The sequence below is a fragment of the Equus quagga genome, chromosome 4 (genome assembly GCF_021613505.1).
Source record: "Equus quagga isolate Etosha38 chromosome 4, UCLA_HA_Equagga_1.0, whole genome shotgun sequence".
Taxonomy (NCBI): domain Eukaryota; kingdom Metazoa; phylum Chordata; class Mammalia; order Perissodactyla; family Equidae; genus Equus; species Equus quagga.
Window position 1 is genome coordinate 139,425,291 of NC_060270.1, and position 25,090 is coordinate 139,450,380.

The 25,090-nt window shown below is 40.1% G+C and overlaps 1 protein-coding gene across 4 annotated transcripts in view; it reads left to right on the top strand.

Annotated features, from left to right (window-relative positions):
• The window catches only part of PARD3B (par-3 family cell polarity regulator beta), a 915,243-nt gene that overhangs the window by 495,186 nt on the left and 394,967 nt on the right, over positions 1–25,090 (top strand). For all 4 annotated transcript variants that reach the window (XM_046658143.1, XM_046658144.1, XM_046658145.1 and 1 more), the window contains 2 exons: positions 1,754–1,893; positions 2,998–3,126. In XM_046658143.1, coding sequence (XP_046514099.1) covers positions 1,754–1,893; positions 2,998–3,126 — 269 coding nt within the window. The remainder of the gene's footprint in view (positions 1–1,753; positions 1,894–2,997; positions 3,127–25,090) is intronic.

Below are 25,090 nucleotides of genomic sequence, written 5' to 3' on the forward strand. Positions count from 1 at the left end.
AAGTATTCATGCACTTCTGTGCTTCTGTTTATTTTGTAACTTCTTCTGATAATCCCTTCCCACACGGTAAACTTCTGAAATCCTACACGACTTTCAAGGCGCAATTCAAAAGAAACCAAGATCTCATAGATTTCTGTTGGATAGTAGAGAATTTAATGATCATGTGGTACTTTTAGGATACTTAATAATATATATCAAAAGCAAATCACATGTACCTTTGATAGAGATTATTCTGAAAGATCCTCTTGTCAAAATTTCAACCCCCTATAAGAAGTCTATACTGGGAAGAAAATGTATTGACTAGGAGGCACAAATATTCCGAAGTGCTTAGCAATTAGGCTTTTATATATATGCATCAGTTGTGTTTTCCCTACAAATTATCCAGCTATGTATAGACATGGGATAGAGTGCTTTGAGGAAAGATGAATCAGACACAGAATGAGACCTTAAAAATCCATCAGAAGGCCTTGAATGCAAAAATAAAGAATAAAACATCACAGCTGTACTTTGGGAAGATTAATCTGACAGCAAAAAGAGACACTGAAGAAGAGACCAAACAACAAAAGATCAGTTAAGGGTGCATTGCATCTGTCTAAATGTAATATGTATGCCTTAATGGCTGCCTAGATATGCGAAGGAAGAGAAAGAGGGAATACAGTTATTCCTGAGGTTTTCAGCTAGGACGGCTTGTACAATGGGGCTGCCATTGCTAGAAACTAGAATTTTAAGTAGCTGAGGATATTTGAAAAGGCCAGCATCTGGATTGGAGAAGCAGTTTGTAGGAAAGTTTGAAGCACTGGTGAAAGTATGTGCATGGTGATATCTAGGTAGCTGACACCGGAGGGATTGGGTCAGACAAAGAGATTCAAGTGGCTTCCATAGGGAGATGGTAGTTTGGCTTCTTTTTTGCTTCTTTCAAGGGAGATGGCCAAAGCAGAGCATCTAGAGGACAGATCCTTGGAGAACATCTATGTTTGTGTGGGAGAACAGTGGGTAAGAGAGAGAGAGACAGACAGACATGATGTGATCAGAGGTAGGAAATAAAGATATGAAAACCGTGGGGGGAGTTCATGTCAGGAAGATGATTGATGGGAAGTGTCAAAGGTAGAGAAGGGGAAAGATAAAGAGTAGAAGGAATTACTGGATGTGGTCATGGGTAGGTCGTTCATGATGGAAGACTGAAGAAGCAGTAGATGGAGGAAGGATTCTTTAGGGTAGAGGAATCTGAGCACACCTTTAGATAGAGGGAAAAAATAGGCTGGAAGAGAGAGATTGGAGATACAAGAGAATGGGGCAGGGGCAGCAAGCATGAGTGAGGGGACAGTGGGATGCGGTATACAAGGAGTGGATGCTCAGCCAGAGGGGAGCTGCAGGTGGGCTGGCCCATTGAGAGCCTGGCGGATGCTGTCAGATGGGCTTTTGCTCCTCAGGAAAGTAGGAAGTCAGGTTATGGTTTCCTGAGAAGCCTCCCATGTGTATGGATAACATATGGCATTTCTTCTAGGACCTTAATAAAAGAAAGTGTTACACATCTGTATTGGGCCCTAAATTCACCTTGATACCATCGTGACCTGTCAGGAGCTGCAATCTGTGTTTGACACCAGAACAACTGAAGTGTATTTAAAATATTTTCCCGAATGTAAATATGTCACTCATTCTTCATTAATCTAAATAAGTAGATTTTACTGTAAGATTGAATGTAGTATTACTCCTGTGTAAGATGACCATGCATTTTCCTGATCTTGTACGCTAGGCCCTGAAGGACTTGGTTTCACTGTTGTTACCAGAGACTCTTCCATACATGGTCCTGGTCCCATTTTTGTAAAAAACATTTTACCAAAGGGAGCAGCAGTAAAAGATGGCCGCCTGCAATCAGGGGACAGAATCTTGGAGGTAAGAACTAGAAATAGTATCTTCCATAAAATATTTATTGGTGTTTAAATCAATAAGTATATAAACATATATATTAAATTTGAATACAATATATTGAGAATTATTTCTTGTAGACAAGATAAGGACTTTAATTAGAAAACTAGTTAATGAGAAGCCTAACTTTATAAGTCCCCAGTAAGAGCAGTTGATGTGGGGCCAAATAATACTGAAAAGTTTTCCCTATCTTCTCTTTCTTCTACCTCTTAGTGTCCCTGGGGAATTTGGATCAGATCCAAAAGTCCATCATTTATTCAATTAGGGCTAAGAATTTGAAAGTCATACCAAGCCCTGTAACAGTTCCTTTAAACTTCTTGCAAAGATGGGCCAGTCTGTTTCAAGTTGATCTATGCCTACAGAGAAGTATTTGGAATACCCAAAGCAAGAAGCTTTTTTTTTTTCATTTCTTTTTGTTTGGTATCACCATCTTCCTGGCTAAATACATATTGTCATTTACTTTTCAAGAAGTCATATTCATTGAAACTGGCTGGTTCCCTTTAATGTATCAAGGCATGGAGCAACACTATAGTTTTTTGTGTAGTTCTAGATCATGAAAGAAAATGCACCAAATGACTAATGTTGCTCCAAATTAGAATCTCCAATAATCTGTAGTAACTTGGTGACTGTAATTTTCTAAACGTGGGAAACACTGTAGAATTACAGCGAAAGACTCTATTTCCAGAGGAATTTGCCGTATGATAATGGGCCATTTCCCCTGTTTGTATTATGTAGAAAATGGTGCCAGTTAAGCATTTGAACCTGCATCCTTCCTTTTTGAGGAACCATCTCTGGAATCTGTCAGTTTGATTTCCCCCTCATAAGAATGTAATGTCTTAGGAAAACCGCTGATACTAATTACTGACTGTCCAGCACCACAGTAATCCTGGGCACTATGTTATTATTGGTATTATAAATGTGGTTGGTCTGGGCACATGTGTTCAGTATTCATCTTTTCAGAGCTTTGTTGATCGTGGGAGCCCATTTGCTGCCTACTTTCAAAAACCATCTAGGGTAGAAAGATATAGCAAGTGTTGTAATTGTGGCTGCTTGTATGATTGCATGCATTAGGTAAATGGCAGAGATGTCACTGGACGGACTCAGGAAGAGCTTGTGGCCATGCTGAGGAGCACCAAACAGGGAGAGACAGCATCACTGGTCATTGCCCGCCAAGAAGGAGCTTTTCTGCCCCGAGAGCTGGTAATATTCATATCCCAGTCTCACTGAATTGTCAATGCAGAGCTTACTACACTCTGGGAATTCACAATAGCTGAGAAATGAGTTCTAAATCACAAGCTTCATTTGTAGCAAAAATTGAATCACATCAAGAGTATTTTGCCTCATTTGGGGTATCACAGTTTTAGGATGTTGATGTAGTGAGTTGGGTATACGCAAACAGTACTTCTAGGGGACAAATTCAAACACCCTTTCAAGGAAGCAATTTAACAGTATTCAACTAAATACAATAAATACACATACGTTGAGTATGTGCTAGGCCCTATGCAAAACACAGTCAGCAAAAATGCTCGTGGCCCTACCATAGTGCAGTTTGCAGTCTAAAAGGAAATAAAAATATAACCAAGTGATCAAGGTGGTGGAGATTGTGAGAGCAAGCTGCAGAGTGCTCCAGTGACATATAATGGGGACTTGAACCTGGTCTCGAGGGCTGGGAAAGGCATCTCAAGCGTGAGATTTCAAAAGTCTTATTAAAAATGTCTCCCCGTTGACCTAGTAACTACACTTCTAGTAATCAGTCCTAAACTGATCATCAAAGATGTGGAAAAAATTCATGTACATTGATTTTTTTCCTAAAGTCCTATTTCTTGTAGTGATGTATTGGGCACTGTACAACCAGAAGTATTAGTTAGATAAATAACTGGATAGTTCTCCAGTGAAATATAGTAAGTACTTAAAATGGTCTCTGTGAAGAATTGATAATAACATGATAAAATGTTCCTAGTTTATTATTAAGTAAAACGTTGGGTATAAAATGATACGTGCAGTATGATCAAATTATATTAAAAAGTCAAAAAAAAAAAAGAACTGGTAGGAGATGCACCCAGATTGTTGAGATTATGAAAGATTTTCATTTTCTCATTTTTTTACAATAAACACATTTTATTATTGAAATATTTACTTAAGAAATCTATAGAAAAGTCAAAGGACTTTTATGGCTAATAAGAAAGAGGAACTGATGTGACAAAAGTATTTTAAATTACCCTTGTTTTTATTTTATTTCCTTTGACTCTATATAGGAAATGATGAAGGCACATGTAGGTAATATGAGAGGTCCAAGGGTGGAATCTTCAGAACAGTGGGGGTTAGTTGAGAAAATTCACTATAGGTGACCTGAAAAAGAAAGTTTAGGATGCATGATAATTGTTATCAAATATGTAGAGAGTTATTGTATGCATTAGAAAGTAAGCCATCTGTTTAATAGTTTATGTCCATTAATTTACTTATGTATTAATCCAACAAACGATTTACTGAGGATCTGCTGTGCACTAAGTTTGAGGTTCTTAGGACGCAAAAGTAATGAAGACTGATTTCCTGCCCTCTTTGAGCTTGTACCCAAACAAGTAGTTGGAAGTGATAATGTTACAAGAACTTTCTAACTATTGGAGCTGTCCAAGAAGGAAATGGGTTATTTAGAATATGGAAACAGAGCCTGCCTCACCATCTGTCAAAGATGCTCTAGAAAAAATTCTCCCATTGATACAGGGATAAGACTAGAAAACCTCTACGATATCTACTCTGAGCCTGACATTCTGTTACATGTGTTTATATTCACATTTGAATACGTGACCCTCCTGAGTCACCTCTCACAGGTATTAATGCTCGTTAGCGCTGGCCAAAGGATCCTCCCTCCATGTTTCTATGGCATGGGGTTTCCTTTTGCCTCTTCCTTTTCTTTCCATCATCTTAGCCATTTTTCCTCATGCCCTATTGTGTGCTTTGGGGAGATCTGTGGTAAAATAAGGAAGGGAAGATATGTTGCCCACTTCCTCTCTTCTACTTGACTCCTCCAAACCCAGCCATTTTGGATGGTAGAATCCTGAATGTCTGTCTCATCTCCTCCCTGAGGCTCCTCACTTTTCCTAAAGAGAAATGCTGCCAAAACTTGAATTCCAGGGTTTTTTTCCCTCTAAATTCAGATGAATTCTTTTTTCACTTCTTTATTTATCCAAAGACCTTCATCTTTTTCTGCAAAGGTCAATGTGAAATGAAGCAATACAAAAGACGGCAGCATGTATTCATAGCAGGAAACCTTCTCACTTCTTGTCCAGTTCTCTGGTTGCTGGAGACAAAAACTTTTAGAAAACCTCAGTGGGACTATGTACTTGTTTCAGGGATGAGAGAACAGGGAAAGAAGTTTTGACCGTGTATCCCATTGAACTATGGTCCTGGAAGGAGTAAAACCCTACCTAGAAAGAGAAACGCTCCAGCCAGCCCCCGCACGTGCAAAAGAACCCAGTGACAGAGCTCCAGCTAGGAACTCAAGCCCTCAGGAGCCCCTACTTCCTATCTCATAGTTCCTTATACCCCTTTCCATGTGTCCTCTAGGATTCCCAGCTCTAGAAGCTCTCTTCCTCCCCAAGGTAAGGGAGAAAGGGTGCTGATCTTATTCCAATTTGAAACTCTGAATGCGTTGTCAGTCAAAAACAATTACACCTGGAAGTTACTTAATGGAATAAAAATTTTCAGACTAAAGAGAGCTGAAAGAATCAGTGAGTCCAACTCTAATTTTGTAGTTGAGCAAACCAAGGTCCAGTGTGGCTGAGTAACCTGTCCGTGGCCCCACAATGAGCAGGAACTAGAGGCCTAGGTTTCTTAACACTTGGCATCGTCTCTGGATTTCAGCTCCCTTTACTCAACTTCCACATTCACCACTTATGGTGTGACCTACAGCAGGTCACAAAGTCATACCAAGGCTCAGTTTCCTGGTCTGTATCATAAGATTGTTGTGAGGATTAAACGAGATAATATATGCAAAGCTCTTTGCATAGTTTCCGGCCAGTTGTAAGTTCTCAATATGTGTTCGCTGTGATTATTTCTTCTAGTACATTACCACTTCTGTGGTACTGTATACACAAAACTATACTTTAGATACGTTATGGGGTTTGCCTAGGACTAACCACTATTTTGAACATTGATTGTTTTCTTTTTTATTATTTTAAAATGTATCCAAAATACTGAACTACAAACAAAATTTTTATAACCAATCAAATCTGTGTCAGGCATCCTGTATATACTATTTCACTCTCATTTAATAGAAGTTAGTAAAATTTGATTTCTATCCCAGAAAGCAACATCATATGCCAAGCCCACCAGGGAGCGTATTAAATTAATTGTGCAACTGTGAGATTATTAGGGCAAATAATATTTGTTCTCGTTGTTTTTAGTTTTATACAAAATTTGAAGGATAAGTGGTTAGTATCCATTCTCTTAGAATTCTCTGGCAAATAGTCTCGACTCTTTAAAAAATATTTGGCTTCTAACTATCCAAATATGTGGAATATTCTTTGGAACCACAGCAAAGCAAGGGCGTTTGAGGTGTACAAGCGCCTAAGTAATGTGGACCCAGAATCTTTGTTTGGGAGAAATAAGAAATAGTATTCTCTCTCTGGTCCAAATGCCTGCCCTGAGTGCTAAATAGCAAGAACCCTACAGGAAGTTTAAAGAGAGGGCATGTTTGGCATGCGTGGGGCTATTTCAGGGGGAATTACTTCCTAATGTGGCGTGCCCTGGACTATTTCAAAGAGCAAAATGAAGAACCGTGTGCTATGTGATACATCTTTTTGTTTTTCTTTCAAAAAATTGAAGGTGGTTTCACTGTGGTCTCTTCCCCCTTATTGTGATGGATGTACACACTTGACTTTCCATCGAAAATCTGGCAGGATGAAGGAAGGACAGCACTTCCTGCTTTTGTCTTGTTCTATCTCCTTTGAAGAAAACAAACTGTGTTTGTTGTGTTCCTGTCCTGAGACACCGTACTCTCCCTTTTGTTAAGCCTCGCTATTTCATGAGCTCTGTATCGCCTTAACAGCGCTGCTCTGCCTATTTTCTGACACTTAAGTCTTCCTTCCTTCCTCGTTATCACCAGCTTCTTGTAAAGTCTTAACACTTACAGCCAAGGGAGCATGTGGTCAGCAGATACACAGGACATCCCGATACAGGATGGTCTCTCAGATGTGACCCTCTGTCGTTCCAGAGCCCTTAGCATCCATTTCCTGGTCGTTTCTCCTGACCTGCCACATGAGAGAGCTGTGCTGAATTCTTATATTTGCTGGCCCATGTCCTCCTTCCTGAGCAGTTGGTTAGTATCACAAATTTAGCAGCACATTTTGCCAACCTTCTTTCCATCTGTGGCAAGCTGGGTTGAAAATCAATCAGAGAAATGTATGTAATAACATCACAACTATTTAGCTCTTATTAGTATCTTTACCAAAAGAACTGTGCTTCAGAGGTAATCTTTCTAGACTCCCAGCCTGGAAGATCCTTTGATCTCCCCACCCCCCGACTGAGTGAGAGTTTATTAAGGAGGTGTTCACATAAGAAACATTTCTGCAGAGGGGACTTCAAGATTAGTGTTAGTAATAGAATCGCAAGGTGAAAATGCTGTGTCTGCGTCTGCGCTTGAAATGGAAACTTGGCTACTTAATCAGTGGTTTGTTCCGTCTGTTCTGTAAGAGACACAGTCTGCAAGTTCCTTTCCATCCCTGAAACTTGAAATTCTTTTCTTCTCTTGCAAAGTGTCAAATAAAGCTATCTTTCCATTTAGGAAAGATCCTGAAAAACTCCATGTTTTCTATTTATTTCATGCCTTTTCTTTTTTACGAGCTTCAGAGAGAGAGACACTGTGTTATTTGCCATGTGTGTGCATGTGCACATATGTGTATGTCTTCTTTCGTTTATTGGGGAGGAAGAAATATTCTGCCATTTCTTTGTTAACCTCTTTAATGTTTCATGTTCTGACCTGCTGCCTTATCTTTAAATTATCCTGAAAATCGCAGCAACCCCTGGTGGGTAAAACGAGCTGAGAAAATTTCAAATGTATTTATAATTTCTACCTGCCAAGTTTTCCTGCTATTAAATGCCGGCCTCTGCAAGTGGGATTAACTATATTTCAAGCCAGCAAGTGCTCCTGCCTGGCGTGATTGAGATCCGAAAGTTAGCTGTGTCTGTCATGCTGATTTGACCTTCACTTAGGAATATTGCTTTTGCTGAGAAGAAAATGATGCACACAGGTGTGGAGGCTCCCTTAATCGTTACTGAGCTGAATGGATCCCAACACTGCCATCTTACCAGTCCCTGTGGCCGCCTTAGCAAACGACATGTGGCTCCAACTCCTTCCGGTTTGCTGTATCTTCTTGCTAAGTGAAAAATTCACATCTTCAAATGTCAAATTATTTAACGTCATGAATCATGCAAGAATTTTGGTTTGAAATCTTAAATGAACCTCATTTAACTGTTACATTATTTTATCCACGTTAGCTATTTGATTCAAATGATTCTGTGCTTAATTAACCAAGGTACTTAAGGAAGAATGAATATTATAGCAGTTATTTGTGGATAAGTAGCAGAAATTGAAGGATGATTTTAGAATGATTTTTCTACCTAAACCAAAGTGCAAGAGTTGTGTTTTAGAATTTAAATAATTATACAAAACCAAAATGCGTTGCTATGTTCTATAGATTCTCCAAGTAACACAGTTCTAGTGACTTAAGATGGAGTCTTTGCTAAGATATAGTCTCCATTTCTGCTTCTCCCTATAACAATTCCCATTTCTTTCTTACATTTCCATTCAACCAATATGCATTTAATCCTAGTCAAGGCTTTGCAACATGAACTCCAGAAATGAATAAGATGTGTTCCTGTCCTCAAGGAGCTTCTAGCCCATAAGGAAAACAGGTGATGAGTTGACCAAATTATGCAAATAAAGTGTTGTCGGAATTCAAAATTGGGGACCAAGAAAACCTTCAAGAACATGACAGTATTTGAGAAGGATTTTGATGACTGAGTAGGATTTCAAAATGCCGAGCTACAGGGGGAAAGGAAATACCATCTTCAGACACTCAAAGATTGGAAAATCAAAATACATCGAGAAGATAGTAGGCAGCCCAACTTGACAGATTACTGAGAAAGGGGCTAACGTGAGAAGTAGTGTTGTCTGGAATAAATTGGAAGGGGCCAAGAGATGTTAAGGATACCTGCTAAGAGCTTATTGCAATTCACCAGAATGTAATGGTTACTAGTTGGCATCTGGGATCAGTCAGACCTGGGTTGAATCCAGGCTCTGCCACTGATTGGCTGGATGGCCTTGATTAAGTTACTTCCCCGAGCCCCCATTCCTCATCCCTAATATGAGGATCAGATTATTGTTTACTCAAGAGACTGTTTGTTAGCATCAAATGAGATGCATGTGAAGAACTCAACAGCGCACACAGCATGCAGTTCAGCACATGTTACTTGTTATTGTCATCAGCATGGCTCCTCTGAATGAGAGCTATTAAGTGCGGAGTTAGGCTCTCCCACGCAATGGGAATACAGAGAGAGAGGTAGAAAACTTTGTTTTTGGCATCTGATAGATGTTGGGTTGATGGAGTGAGAAAAATCAATAATTTGAAAGTTCTGAGATTGTATGTCTAGAGATAGCATTGAAAAATGTACAGGTAGGTTTGGAGGAGAAAATAGGTATTTTTGTCCTAGAATTATATTCCTTTCATGGATTCCAAGCTGGTCTATGGACCAGGGATCGGCAGCCTTTTTTTCCTTTTCCCTACTCTTCAGCTATTCCAAGCTTTTCTCAGTTGTTTAAAATGTTACCAGTACCTTCTCTTTGCCAAATATGTGCTATGAGCCTTCCCTCTGCCTAGGACACCCCTCCCATCCCTTTCACCTCACCAGTCCCTAAGGTGTCTCCTTACAGGTCACTGCCGTGGGCAGTGCTTCCTTGAACCCCCAAGTCTGGGCTATGGAGCCCCGTTGAGCTTTCCATTCATATTCAGGACTCCCCTTGCCATGAGCCTGAATCACACACTGTTAACATTTCTCCCTTAGACCTAAGAACTGTAGACAAATAGCAATTAAGAGCCCAGGTTTGCCCGTCTCATGGCCTGAATGTGAATCCCTTCTTTGCAATCTCACCCAAGCTCTCTGTGCTTCAGTTTCCTCATTTGTCAAATGAGGACAATAACAGCACTTACCTTCCATGGTTGTTGTGAGAATTAGCTGAGCACAGAGGCTAACATTTGGTAAGTGTCAAATAATGTTAACTTCTGTTACTTCCTGTGCATGATGCACACTGTATGCTCAGTAAATATTTGTTGACTGAATGAATGAAAGCTGTGCATTATTAAAGCAGATGATATAGAAGGCTGGAAAAAATATTGCTAGGGAGCTACTCCCCTGATCCATATCTAATCTGTATTTAATGCATTATCCAGCCTACTACAATTATTTTCAATCAAATAAAAAATATATGCAGATACTTCCTCAGCTTTCACGGCATTAGCTATCTCTAATTACAGCTACACGAGACAGGGAGGATAAGGATAGTTAATATTGAATGTAAATGACAATGTAGACAGTTGAAATTATGAAGACATTTGCATAATCTAGTTGTACAGTTTACTTGTACAGACATAAAAATAATGAGTACCGTTCCTTATATTTTTAAAATATTAGAAGTATTTTTAAAGTATTAAAGTATTTTTTTAAATGCTTCAATCTTGTTTTAAATTTTCAATTTAAATTTAGCAATTTTAAAATGCTACAATAACTTGTTGGAACAATGGTTCTCCAAGTGTGGTCTCAGACCTGCAGTTTAGCATCACCTGAGAACTTGTTAAACATGCAAATTTTCAGGCTCCCTTCAGACCTAAGGAATCAGAAGCTCGAGGGGTGGGGCTCAAAGCTGTGTTTTAACAAGACCTCCCAAGAGTCCAGTTTGAAAACTATTGGAATAGTGGCTTTGTTATAAAGAGCGTAAGGTCTCCAGCTGACTAGCTTCAATAATAAAATTTTCAACTTTCTATTCTGCAAACAGTGTCTTCTCTGTGAAGAATATTCTGTGCAAATTTCCAGCCCAAATGAGTTGCGTCTCTTTGGCCACGTGCCCCTCATTTTGGCGAAGGGCCAGCACTGAGCACAATCCAGTTACTCAACTCGATTACACCTGATTCATTCGGGCAAACTCAATTGTACTCGACTTTTTCAGGCCCAACTCGATAGTGCTTTAAAATTTCCACCCTCAATTTGATTGTGCTCAGAATTTGTTACGTGCCCCCTTGTAACCTGTAGATTCAGACACCTACCAGAGGGAGGTCCTTCTCTGGAAGCTGAGGAGAAGGAGTTGTTGGTATTCGTTTGCAGTAATACCGCCTCCCTCTTCCTTCCGCTTCGTCTCCGACGTGGAAGGCTGGAGGGGAAGGTGTGCCCCTTTGGCCGGTGCCTGGACCATACCCTACTATCCCCTTCAGCAACCGTGAAGGCATGTCAAAGCTTTCAACGCTCCTAAGAAAGTGACGCTTACTTACCGTCACAAAGCAAGCAGGCTTAGTTGTTCCGTTTATCTCATTTTAAAGATAGGGAAAATGAGGCACGAAGGGATTGCCCTTTACCAGAATTTACGATTTGTCAAAATCAGAACTATTTTTTAAGTAAGACTTCTGCCTCCCTGAGGTGAGCATGAGACCTTCTCACTCGCGCTGCGGACCGAGACACCAGGTCCTTAATCTTCACCAGTTTTCTGGATGCGTTCAGTAACCAAAAGGCTGAGGGATTAACAGTCATTTGCTACTCCCCAAGAAGTACTTGTACCTGAAAGAATTTTCCTGCACCTTGTCAGCAAAATCTAGTCTTGATAAAATAGATGATGATAAATGCTCTGGTTGAGCACTGTTAAAACAGATGGAGGAAGTGCTGGCCATTTTGCCTGGTTGTATGGCTTCCAGGTGTCAGAAAGAAAATACTTAATGTCTTTTATCACAAGACTGGTTTTGTTGGAGATTGGAAGGTGGTGGAAGGAGGAGTGCTCTGTGCTGAAAAGAAGCTCTCATGACATTTCAGAGGACTGGGGCCTAATTACATTCTCTTGCAAAGTTAAGAATGAAGAGCCGTGAGATTTGGCTGTACTCTCATGGCACAGGACATATGTCTTATTAGTGGCCACTGCGGCCATGATTAGGCTTCCGGAGTCTAGAAAAAAGGAAAATATTCTGAATATACATTTTTAAACAGCTCAGAAAAAGGAATGTTGTGACCAACCACAGACTATATCCTTCTCATTATCCTGTTAGCCAAATGTTACCAGTCATTTGTGCCAGCTGTTGGTATGGAGCAGCTGGATAAGAAAGTGGTTAGACACCTTGGAGGCTGACCTTGATTTGCCTAATTACCCCTATGCCTGTGGTCAGTGCGTTTGGTGTACGATAAGGAAATGCATTCATTTTGTAAAGGATATTTAAAGATTAAGGGGAAAAAAGGTACTGCCTTAATTGATAGTGGCTGACTTTTCCAGCTGTTATCAAAGCAAATACCACGTGTGTGAAACTGCCACTATAGTCCGTTTCATTTTGAAAGTATACTTAGAGGTCTGAACATATTTCATCTGCCTCTTTTTCAGGGAAATGTGTGATCTTTATCATTAAAGAATATCAGCTTAAGATTGCCACTTTTTTTTCCTAAGGGCTGATAGAACAGAGATAGACACTGGAATAACAATCTGTTGCCACTTACCTCTTCCCATGCCCCGTCCCCAAAGATTCTCTGGGCAATGACTTTTAAATATGTTCTCATTATTTTTAATGAGTGTGCAGAACGTATGACGCATAATGCACCAGTAGGTAGGTGCTCTTTTACTGAACCTGTCAGATATAATAAAACATTGAAGGAGTTAAGATGCACTTTTCTTTCAGATATTGTAATTATTTAAATTAAGATGCCGAAGTACAAATAACATCCTATTTCATTCCTACGCTGCCTAAATGAAGCCCCACCATGGTCCTAGTTCTCTCTTTAAAAAAGAATGTTTTATCCCAAACGTTAAAAAGACAAAAGAACATTTAATATTGTCATGTCTCTTTAAGTTTACCCTTCTTTAAATCTGCCCCGTGGCAGGATATTCAATTATAACCGAGTTCAATTATGTTTCCTGGCCACTTATTGAGTTATATGGAGTTTATCACCTAGTCTTTCCGTAATTAATTCTTTGCATTTCTTAGAGGCTTAGGACCTAAGGAAGGATTGTTTAATAGCTGGAAATGTTGTTTCAATTTTCTTAGAGTTCTTCTGTTTCTCTTTTTCCTTCCTCTCTCCTTTCCTGTTTTACTTCTGACCTATCATCCTGCCTTTCTGGAAGCAAATGACGCTCAGTCTGGTATCTCTATTGCAGGATGTCTTTATTTCTCCGTGGCATTAAAGTGCCAAATGGTGATGAAGAGGAAGGTAAGAGTATACTACGTGAACTCACATTAAAATGCCAGGTGGTAGAAGAAGATGATAGTAGAAGGAGAAAAACATCAGCCCCAAGAAGAACAGAGGCCCCCCTTGCTGGTCGTTACTGTGTACGTGTTGGACCTGCGGCTCCTGGTTTACGGAGCTGTCGGCCTTGGCCCCCTGCAGGTGTGTTAGAGACTTTCTGCCTGACTCGAAAGGCCTCACCTCTCCCTTCTCTCCTTCCCAGCAGCTACATATTTCATCTAGAGACCTTTGACTTTCCACTGGAGAGGAAAAACACACAGAGACAAACAAGTGAAAAAACCCAAAATGACAAAACAAAATAACACCCAACCAAAACCTCTACCCCTGGGCTGCTTGCACGCCACCTCCCTGAAACCAACGCTTCTCTTCCTTGATGCTCAGAAAGACTGATGGTCAGGAGAATTGTCTTCTTGGGTCCCCATTTCCCTCCATTTCTGGGTCCTCACTGATGATAACAGGACCCACTTGTTCAATAAATATTAGCTGATCAGATACTTATTGCTCATTTATCGGTGCTGGCTGCTATGCCATGCACTGGGTGTTCTAAGATATACTGAAAACTGGTCCCTGAACTCTAGGAGCTGATAGACAATGCTAGGGGCCATTAGAGAGACCTGATAAGAATATGGCATAGCACATGTCATCTGTGAGGAAAGCTAATAGGAGGGAAAGAGTTGCACGAATTTAAGGAAGAAGCTGGGAGGTCAATACTGAACTAGAAGTTATAAAAAGGGAGAAATCAGTAAGGGCTTTAAATTCATGAAAAAATTTATGAGGTGGGGCTCTGATTGGGTTGTAGACAGATTCAAAGAACCAAGGAGAGAAACGCTTCTGGGGATGTGGAGAAGCACAAGCCAAAGGCAGGAAGGAAAACTGAGGAAAAGCAAGGAATAGAGAAAAGGAATATTTTGATTATAGTGATAATATTGTTGGCTCCTTATGATATCATGTGAGCCAAATTTGCAAGTCCATAACAAGATCATTTCCAGGGATAATATGGAAAATCCATCAAATGTGAATTCAAGATCTATTTGATGCCTTCTTTCGTAAGACCTGTGTTCGTAAGTTCTCTGTTTATAAGTTCGATGTTTGGGCCTGTTCGTGCAGCTTGTGTTCAACTGGAGCATCTGCTGGACTGGAGGTCCATGATGGCTTCCCTCACCTGGCTGTCAGTTGGTGCTCGTTGTTGGGCAGGGCACCTTGGTTCTCCTTCATGTGTCTTCTCATCTTCCAGAAGGCTAGTCCTTACATGGCATTCCCAGGACAGCAAAAGCAGAACATGCAGGGCCTCTTAAGGCCTAGCCTTGCAAGTTGCACAGTGTCACTTCTGCCTCATTCCCTAGGTCAAAGCAAGTCACATAGCCAGTCAAGATCCAAGGGAGATGCAGATAGATTCCACATTTGGATGGAAAGAGCAGCAAAATCACATTTCAAGGAGCGTAATTCATTGGGACCAATATTGTTACAATCCCTCCCATTAGCTTAGGACAGTTGTTCTACTGCAGAATGAGTGTTGTCCAGGGATGTAAGATTCAGATTACCAGCCCAGGACTGCCACTAGATGTTTGAGTTTAGAAAGGTCATTTAACTTCTTGGATCTTACCTTAAGTCCACTCACAAAAATTTTATTTTCTTTCTTTCTTGGTGCAAATACAGTGCGAGAGATGCAAAGGTTAGATAAAGCCTGCCTCTGTCCCTACTTTGTTCTTTAGCAACGTTTTTCCCCATGATGCTCTGGCTAAACATCAATTCCTGTCCCTGTTCTAGGTACACTTTTCCCTTTCTGCTCCCATCGCTGGTAGACCTTCCTGTCCCGTCTTCTACAGGGGACACCCACAACCTGGACTGGAGACGGGCAGGAGGAGTCAGATTGTGTAGACAGTGATAAACCAATACTCACTAAAATTAAATTATCGAAAGAAAAAGTAATTTGACGGTAAACAGGGAGAAGAGTTTCCTTATCTATAAAATGAGGAGCTTGAACTAAATTGTACCTTAGATCTCTTCCTACTGCAAAATACTGTTGTGTGAATTTCTTTGCATCAAATCTTGGCATGACGTTCAATGCAATAGTGTCTGACTTACGAAGGATCTGTACATATGAACGGGCAACAGGGGTCCGCCTCTGAGTGTGAGTTTGTTCCACAGTTCAGAATGCCTTGGGAGCATTTGACCTAAAGAGTACCTTCTCCTAAGTAAATGTAGAGCTAACGAATTGCCAGCAGACGTCTTTCTCTTGGCCACCTTTCGACCCCCTGCTGTCATGGTGTTTGTTGCCACAGTAATTAGTAGGCACAGATGGAGCCCTTCTTCCAGTACTCTCCTGACACCATCACAGCTGTGGGTACCAAGAGACTTCACTCCTGTTGCCAGCTTGGAAGGAAATGTTTTCCTTCTTTCCCAAACTGGATGTTTAGGTGTATTTTCCCATAGAACATTCTGAAATAGAGCCCATCCAATAGAAAGTAAATTATTACATGCTGTTATGTTTTGGAGATGCTGTGGAATGAACAAGCTCTGTTGGCTAATGGAAGCCTAGATACAATTTACCAGTATTTCTTTTAAGGAAAAAAAAATGTTCTAGTTGCAAGAACCAAGTTTATGAACAAACTTATAGCGTGCAACCTGTTTTCTAACTAGAAATTGCCTTGTCTATACCCACAGTCGTCGTTTATTTAAAGCTTATTTCCATTAGACGTAAAGAAAAGTGAATAAATTACAAACACTATTCATTACGATTTTGGCCATCCTTAATGCAATAAAAATATCTCTAAATTCTGGATTCTTCTATTGGAAAAATATGACTGTGTCAACACTAGCAACTTGTTGAAAACTTGGCAGATATTTTTAATGTAATTATTAATGCAAGCCACCTCAATTCTTTGGTACTAGACAGGTTGTAAATAAATGATATAAATAAATATTAATGCAATTACTAACTTGATAATTTTATGTGCCATGTAGGCATGCAAGGACATTAAACAAAGACGAAGGCTGCTGAACTTGTTCATGTGTGAGGATGTACATACGGTGACTTACTCTCTGTATCCTAAAGAGACAGAAGTACACTAGATCGAGCCTTGTCTTCAGCTGCATAACTGAGTATGACTGTAAAAATATATGTATGTAATTTTTCATGGTGGTGAAGTTAATAACATGTCACTATAATTTGTATACTTCTAAAACAGAAGCCAAATCATATGCATCCTGGTTGGAAAGAAAGTAAAGACGAAATAGCTATGAACAAGCCAGTGGCTCACTATTTCAAAGCCCAGCCTTTGCTGTCAGATGGCAGTTCAGAGGTTCCTCTTTAACCTGTAGGGTTTCTTGCAGAAAAGAATAGCGATAGCGTGTAAATGTCTTCCTTCCTTCACAAACCTTTGAAAACGTAACCGGAAGATTGCATTGCCTCTCACCCTCGGCTCTCAGTAGCTCCCAAGGGAGTTGGCATGTCTTATCAGACGGGAGCAGCCTGGCGAGGGCAGCCAGCACATTGAGAGGCCAGGGCAGTGGATGGTCAAGGCCACCGGGCAGGTAGTGAAAGGCCTCTTGCTGTGTCAAACAAATGCAGTTTCCTTCCTGGCTTCCACGGGAGCTAATTTTGTTTTTTGCCTCTCTTCTGATGTAAGAACAATAAGGATTCCTAAAGCCAGTCTGCCTGTGAGAGGATGTGCATTAGATTATCATAAATCCACAGATAAGAAGTGCAGTGGTCAATGAGAACAGGCAGTCTTGGATGAAATAAAAGGTTTAATTGAAAGAACCGTCCCGGGGGAGACAGATGATTGAGTGTGGTATTGAGTAGACATTAATTACCATAGACTGGAGTGGAGAAAGTGAAAGGAGGACTATGCCATTGTTTTTTAAGTTCTCCAATCTATTTCCCTTTAAGAGACTGTGGGAGATTATCCTAATAGAATGCTAGGGGAATAGTGAGGTTTTGCTCATACACGGTGTTCTTAGAACACTATTAGTATTTCTTAGGAAGTTGCAGCTGAATTTTCTACTAATACAGATATTTTTGTCAGAAGTTAGAGATCTAGACAGGGTACAAAGTATACAGTTACGCTGAGTAATGTATGCCTATTGTGTTGAGTTATAACTTATTAGTAAATGATTTGCACTTATTCATGATTCCACAGTCTTTTTGATTCTCTGATTATTTCCCTCAGCTTGTTCTTTTAGTAGGTTGGGTTTTCCTTCTACAGTGTAACAAAAATAAGAGGTTAAAGAGGCATCTGAACAGACGGTCCCCATTAAACCCCAGACGGCTTGCTCTGTATCACTGCAATATGGCTGCCTTTGTAAATCACGTGTATTTGTTTAGCCCATGCCCTACTTGTGATGTGGCTAAGATAATTGGATGAACTTTACATCCACAGAGACAGAGGCTGCGATCAAGGGCTGCCTTAACAAGAAAATCATTGGTCAGGTGTCTCTTTAACCAGTTATTAACATATTTGAATTATGACTTTAATTCTTCTTTCAGGTCAAATAGAGTATAAAAAGTATTCTGGATTATCTGTGTCTGATGTGCAATGGATTTGAAAGGACAAAGAGGAGGAGATACCAAATGTATTAATGTCTTACTTGGTATTTATTCACAGTGCTGCCCAATTTAGTTAAAAAAAAACTGTCAAAGCAACTTCTGGTTTATTTGCTTTTCAGTTTTATTTAGAACAAATGAGTTCACTCAGAAAGTGAATTTAAACTTTTCAACCAATTGTTTAGGAGTTGATATAGACACAGTCTTAGTTTTAAATGTGGAAAAAAAAATGCTTTTTTAGGGTTAATTTGAACAGGGTAGTTGCCAAATAGTACCAGCTGTCATAATAAAGTAGAAGTGAATGACAGATTTATTCCACCCCGTATCAAAACTCAAGAGCAGATATGGTGATCAGATGAGCCAAAATAAATGTGAGTTCTTAGAAACATTTGCAAGCTATTTTCTTGCATAACTCAGACTTTCATAGGCATCAAAGTGCAAACAGGTCTTGATGAAGCTTAGCACTGTCATAGAAATGGGAAAGGGGAATCACTCTATTGCTATAGATGCTCCAAATGCACTGCCTAGTATTCCAAAATTCCACTTGATGATGGCGATCGAATATTGGAACTTAAGTAGCTGTATTTAAACTGTTTTTTAGTATTAGTGAAAAGGTGGCCCATATTGAGCTACAGTGGAAGAATTAACTGATGTAGCACTTGTCAGCAATGTTCTTTAAATAATATTTACCATGCGTTTGTTCTCAAGCATGCATTAGGATAGTTGCTAGTGGTATAAGTATAAGAGGAATGGTTCTTGATGCCCCTGAAGTCCTTAAAGATTTATATACTAATAAATAACCATAATATAACATGATTAGTACTGTAAGTTAATTATGTATAGAGTGCCAAGGAGGCCCAGATGAGGGCCCAGGCACAGAAAGCAGGTGACAATTGAGATGAGCCTTGATGGGTAAGTAAGAGTTTGCCAGTGGGTGTCAATGTGGGAGGAGGGGAGAGAATGATGTTTAGGTAGAGAGCATCTCATCTAAAAAGTAAGAGAAGCTCTTTGTGGCCTTTAATTAATTAATTAACTTCAATTCCATCTAACAAACATGCTGGAAAGTTTAGGCTAGAAGTGTTAAAATGATGATGTTTTTGGCTAAGATGCAAGACATAACTGTCACTTTTTTTTTCTGACCTTTTAATACCATCATTTCAAGAAGGGCATTGTGGCAGAGAAGTATCAACAAAATAATTTATAAAGTCATCCTGTAACAAAAATTTATTATACACGTGCCTCCTGCCTGAGGCTAAGCTGGATTCAAAGTTGAACCTGATCCTGTCTTCGATGAGATCACAATGATACAGTGGAGTTAAGACAGACACACGGTGACAAATAATTATAAGAATAGAAAATGATGAGAATCGTAAGAATGAGAATACAAAAGTAAAATGGGAGCTCAGAGGAGGGCAAATTGTTTTCCACTGATAAAATCAAGGAAGGAAGAGGTGGCCCATAAGCTGAGACACAAAATCAGCGTGTTTGGAAATAAGTAAAATTTCTTTTGAGGTAAAAATAATTTCCGCGCTTGATATATACACACATACATATGAAGTAAAGATTTTTCCTTATGAATGATTAAGTATTGTAAAAATTATAGGTCAATACCATCAGGAAAATGCTTGACTAAAAAGATTGGCTCACTCATTGCGCTTAGATGAGTCCTCCTTTCTCGTGTATCAGCAAGTAAAAATGGTGCTGTGAGGGACTAATTAAAAAAGTTAATTCCTTCGGCATGATCTAAAGTGAGATAGCCCTTGTTTAGTCTGACGCACACTTGACTCGGTAGGAAAATGAAGATCCGTTAGTCCAGGGAAGAAGGAAGTTCGGCTCAGTCTACATCCAAGGGAATATTGATTGGAAGTATGCTGAACTTTTAAACTTCTTGTAATTACACACTGATTTGACAGAAATTAAAGCCATAGAGATGGCTCCCTCATCCTTGTCCTGCTTTCCTATATCTGTAACAGCAGAGGAGAGGAGCATTTGGAAGATGAATACTGCAGAGGAAGAGTGTAAATTGAAAGGCAATGTTCAGTAGCCCAAGCCAGTCATTTAGGGCTCTGGGGCCACCTGAACAGTCCCTTTGAAGAACCTGGCAGGAAATTTGCAGGGATGAGGGAGGAGGAAATCTTCTCAGATCTAAGCCACCTACTTCTTCTACTTTGGGAAAATCCCGCAGCCCAGAAGCCACTCTGAAAGTCAGACCATCGGATGGTGTCTTAGTCTGATGGGGCTGCTGTAGCAATACTACGGACTGGGTGGGTTATAACAGCAGAAGCTTCGTTCTCGCAGTTCTGGAGGCTGGAAGGCCAAGACCAGGGTGCCAGCATGGTTGGCTGAGGGCCCTCGCTGTATCTTTGTATGGTGAAGGGGCTAGGGAGCTCTGTGGGGTCTCCTTTACAAGGGCACTAATCCCATTCATGAGGGCTCTACACTCATGACCTGATCACTGCCCAAAGGCCCCACTTGCTAACACCGTCACACTGGGGATTAGGATTTCAACATGTGAATTCGAGGGGGACACAAACATTCAGATGAGAGCAGATGGATATGTGTCAAATAGAAAGCGCGATACCAAAAAAAGGGAAAGACATGATTAAGAGAAATATAAGCCCTATAATATATCATTAACCCTTGATATCTCCTACGTGCCAAAAAAAAAAATGCCACCCAGTTGGTGAATGGGATTATTGGTCTGAATTCTTCCCTTCCGTATGGTAGCATTCTATATCCCCACTCTTGTCTTGGTCTCATGGAATGTGGAGGGCACTTTTGCAACCATACCCTGTGGACTTGGCCGTGTGAATTCATTTGGCCAATGAGATGTTAGTGGATGTTTAAAACCAAAGGTTTTAAAGGTACTTTTGATTTTGCATTCCTGTCTTTCATCCTGTGAGAAACACACTTCAGGTATCCAGTGGGCTAAGGAAGATGAGAAATACATGGGGCAGACATGCAGCTGATCCCCAGCTCGGAGGCAAGCCTGCCTGAGCCCAGCCTGGACTAGCCAAACCCCAGTCAACCTGCAGATATGGGAGCCAGAAATAAATTCATCATTGTTCATATCACAATTTGGGGATGCTTTGTTATGCAACATTTTCGTGGCAACAGCAACCTAATACACTCATTCACTTTTCCTCATTGATTAACTCTAAGTAAATTTCCCCTCTCCCTTCAATTTGTGTGTAGTAGTGAGGATAGGAAGATATATCCACATTTTAATTTTCATGGGTCTTCATTCTCTATAGAACCTAAACGACTTCTTATTTCATAGTCAGTTTTATCTGAAAGTTAATTTTAACAGAGTAATTGATTTAATTATTAAGATAAAAGGTGAATTCTATGTCTTTATCTACAAATGGGATGTTATATATATGGTAAGAACATCCTCATTACGATAGTAAACATGTACTATGAATTTAAAATGAGTGTTACCCACTGAGATTTCTCCATCTCTATTTGGAATTTAAGATTATTCATCATGAATAGTATGCTAAAGGGGATTGCTTTCCAGCTGGAGTCTCATTTACATGCAACTCGACATCAAAGAAAAGGATAGGGTTAAAATGGTTATGTTTTTATCATTTGATGTTCTTATAAGCCTTAACCAACAAGCAAACTCCCCCTCCCCCAGCCCCCATGAAAGTACCTATTACTTTCTTGAGACCATGATAGTACTGGTACTGCACTGGAGCATAATTTAATAAACACGACTCTCTGTGCCTTAACATGAAAGAACATTTACTGGATCCTCTAGGGTGAACGCAGGTAACTGGGATGTAAGCCCTGCCTTTAGAATTCTTGAGTTGGGAAGAAAGCTGTATTATCTTTACTGAAAGAGTTTTGTGCCCTAAATAATGAGACATGTTCTTAGAATGGAGGGTGTTATGTGGAGCATTCTTACACTTTTAGTCTAAGGGTTTGAGATCTTATTCTGTGACTATAGCACTTCCTAAGATCCCAGTGAAAACAACCTGTAATTCATTGTCTTTGAACTAGCCACAGAAATCTCCCAATCCGAAACTAAGAACAAATTTTTCTTTCATTTCTCATAAGGAAACTAATGGTTGTTTATTCCCCTGTATGGAACGAGGACTCCCTCGTTCTAGAAGCTTCAGAATGCACTTGCTGGTCTGCATCTTTCAAAGCCTCTCATGAGGCTGTGCTTTCCTCCCATAACACTTTCGTGGTGTTGATGCTGATTGTGACAGATGGCGTGTACACAGAGCGTGATGCAGGAGTAAAGCCATGGGAGGTTTTGCCCATGAGGTTGTGTGGCATCTCCAGGACCTTGTTCATGCCCTACAGGATTTCTCTCTGGACCCTTCTCTGTTCTCTGCTCCATTCCTTTCCAGCCCAGCCTTCCGGCATTCTCTAATGCAGCAGTTCCCTAGGTCTGTGCTGGGGACGCTTCCTATAACATGCTTCATGCCAAGGTGGGTGCCATGGTCAAGTAAGTTCAGGAATGCGTGTTTACCTTTTAAAAGTGCTGAAAAGTCATAAAATAAAGAAGACGTATCTCCAGAAATTTTTCATCGAGAAGCCCTCTTTTTTTTTCCCTCACATGCAATGACTGTGACCCTGCATTAGACCTGAGATTGATTCAAGTCTTAGAGGGACCAGTTTAATTGGTTTCTGAAGCCTGCCCTACTGGGGCACAGCCTCGGGCCGGAGTTCCTCAGGAAGCACCAGCAGCCTGTGGAGCCTGGGGACTGACTGTGGCGGGGTCAGAGGGCACCTCCAATCCAATCAGTGCCGCCCCATCCCACGCGGTGGGCCGGTCGTGGGTGGTGCCGGTGCCATCACTGAGGGGCTCTCTTCCATGAGGTATTTTTATTTATGTGTAACTTTTGTCCTTGACACCTGTATTGTCCTTTAAAGGTGTTAGTGCAGGTGGCCTGGGAGACAAAGTGTTTGTGGTGGCAAAGGTCTTGGAAGCCTTTCGCCTAAGAATGCAGCTTCCCAGATGGATCTACCCCTCTTAGAAACAGGCCCATCAGGTTTCCTGGTTAGATCATTAAATTGTCGCAATCATATTGTTTGTTCTCGAATTTTATATTCATGTAAAACCATTTATTCTCGTGTTTTTAATGACTGAATTCCTGCCTGTAGAATAGTTGACATTTTTAATCGGGTTTCTCTAATCCTCTTTTGACAGGAAGGAGTAAACACAAAACGAAGACCTATTGTTTCTTGATATTAACAAAACAGGTTCAGGTTCTAGTTTTATAAAAATCCTTGCCATCTGAATTACACAATATTCATTTATATTACTTTTCATAACTCAGACTATTCTATTCATTCCTTTAATCTTTACCTGAAAAGGGAAAACACTTGCCAGTGTCACCACACGGTCGAACTGGCCGATCTTTCCAGTGCGCGTCCTGCGTGTGGGAGGGAGAAAGGCTGCTCTGGGAAGCCTAGCTCTGACCTGCTTGACTTTTGTCAGTTTTAATCTCTGACTTCATATTGCATCAAGGCACTTTGATACTGGAAGGACAATAAAGAATGGCCAGTTTTTGACATTTGTTTTCTGGTATTAGATTAATCCTTTACTTAGAGAAAATTGTTTTCTGATAAGTTCAGTCAGAGATCAGCTCCTGCTTTCAGTCATTTCCCCCGTCTGCACCTTTTTGGGGAATGGATTTCAGAAAGCACGAAGAAAGTCAGTGTCTCAATTAGAAATATTTTATAGGATTTTCCACATTCAGGTGTTTGGTTAAAAATTATTTTAAAATGAATCAACGTGCACTTAAGGAGATCACATATGGATATATATGTAAAATATTGTTTATCGAGCTAACTGTAAGAAATGTACATTTGATTTTCCTCCGTTAAAGTAAATGCCAGTGTTGCTTCACTTGGTTCTGTGAAACTTTTCTACTTCTTGCAACATTTACTTACATTTTTCTTTTCTATTTGATATATAATATTGAGCTTTGGGTTAATTCTCAACAACCTATAGAATATTTCAGAAATTTTTTTTAGTTATCTGTACTATGATTCTTTTTGGTGACTTGTCTATATAGACTTTAAAAGATGCCCTGTCTACTTGTGAATCACCCGGATTCTCGTAAGTTCGTTTGTGTGTTAGCAGCAGCTGTGGGCAGTCCTTAACAGTCCATCACAATCACTGTCCCTGGGTCGCCATTTGCCTTGCTTTGCATGTGCCTGCTCATCTCTTCTCCTCATCTTTTCTTTACTCTCCAAAAAGTATAATCTAAAGTAAAATGCCTCCCAGCTGTTGGAATGAGCCTCTGATCCCTACTCTAGGGTGATATTCACATTTTGAATTTTATATAATCCAATTGGCCAAAAACCTTTCATGCTTATAATAACTACCTATGCTTTTTCAGAGGATTAAAAAATTTCAGAAAATTAAGTGTCTTGCAGGTGTCTTGTCCTTCCATTGTTGTGAGAATTTATTTAGCTATAACAGAAGTTTCATCACCTTAAATTCCTTAGAATTTACTTAGGCAAAAGTGAACAGTGGTTAAGCTTATTATAAAATATCCTGGCAGAATTGCCAGGTATGGCTTTTGCTTTATATTAAAAAAAAAAAAATTATTCATTTTTTTTCTTAAAGCCCTTTTGTTTGAGTTTTGGTAGCTGACAAAATGATTGCACGTGAAACATAACTCTTGCGTAAAGTAAGCTGCTCACAACACAGACTAATTACACATTTGGGAGGCGAGGAAAAGACATCCAGAGCGTGCTCGTGCTGAGCTAAGAGCACAACATTTAATGAAATGAGGGCCATAAAAGGTTCAGCATGGATGCTTTCAGGTCTGACCTGGGCTTCTGGGAAACTGAACACTGGCCCCGCGGACTGGTGGGTTCCCTGGGGCTTTGAAAGGCCGGGTTATTACCACTTCCATGCATGAATCAGGCACTGCTTTGCCATACAAGAACCTCTGTGATTCCAGAGATGGCCCCATTTGGAACACTCTCAAGCTAATAACATGGATGCCTCCCTAGTCATCCATCTCCCTGCCTCCTTCCTCCTCTCATGCCGAGTAATTACTTTTGATATGTGTTTGATAAAAATGGTTAGTACATCTGGCAAGGTCTGACCATGTAGTTTCTCTGTTTCGTCTTTCCTATTCTTAAACTCTATTCCTTCCGCTC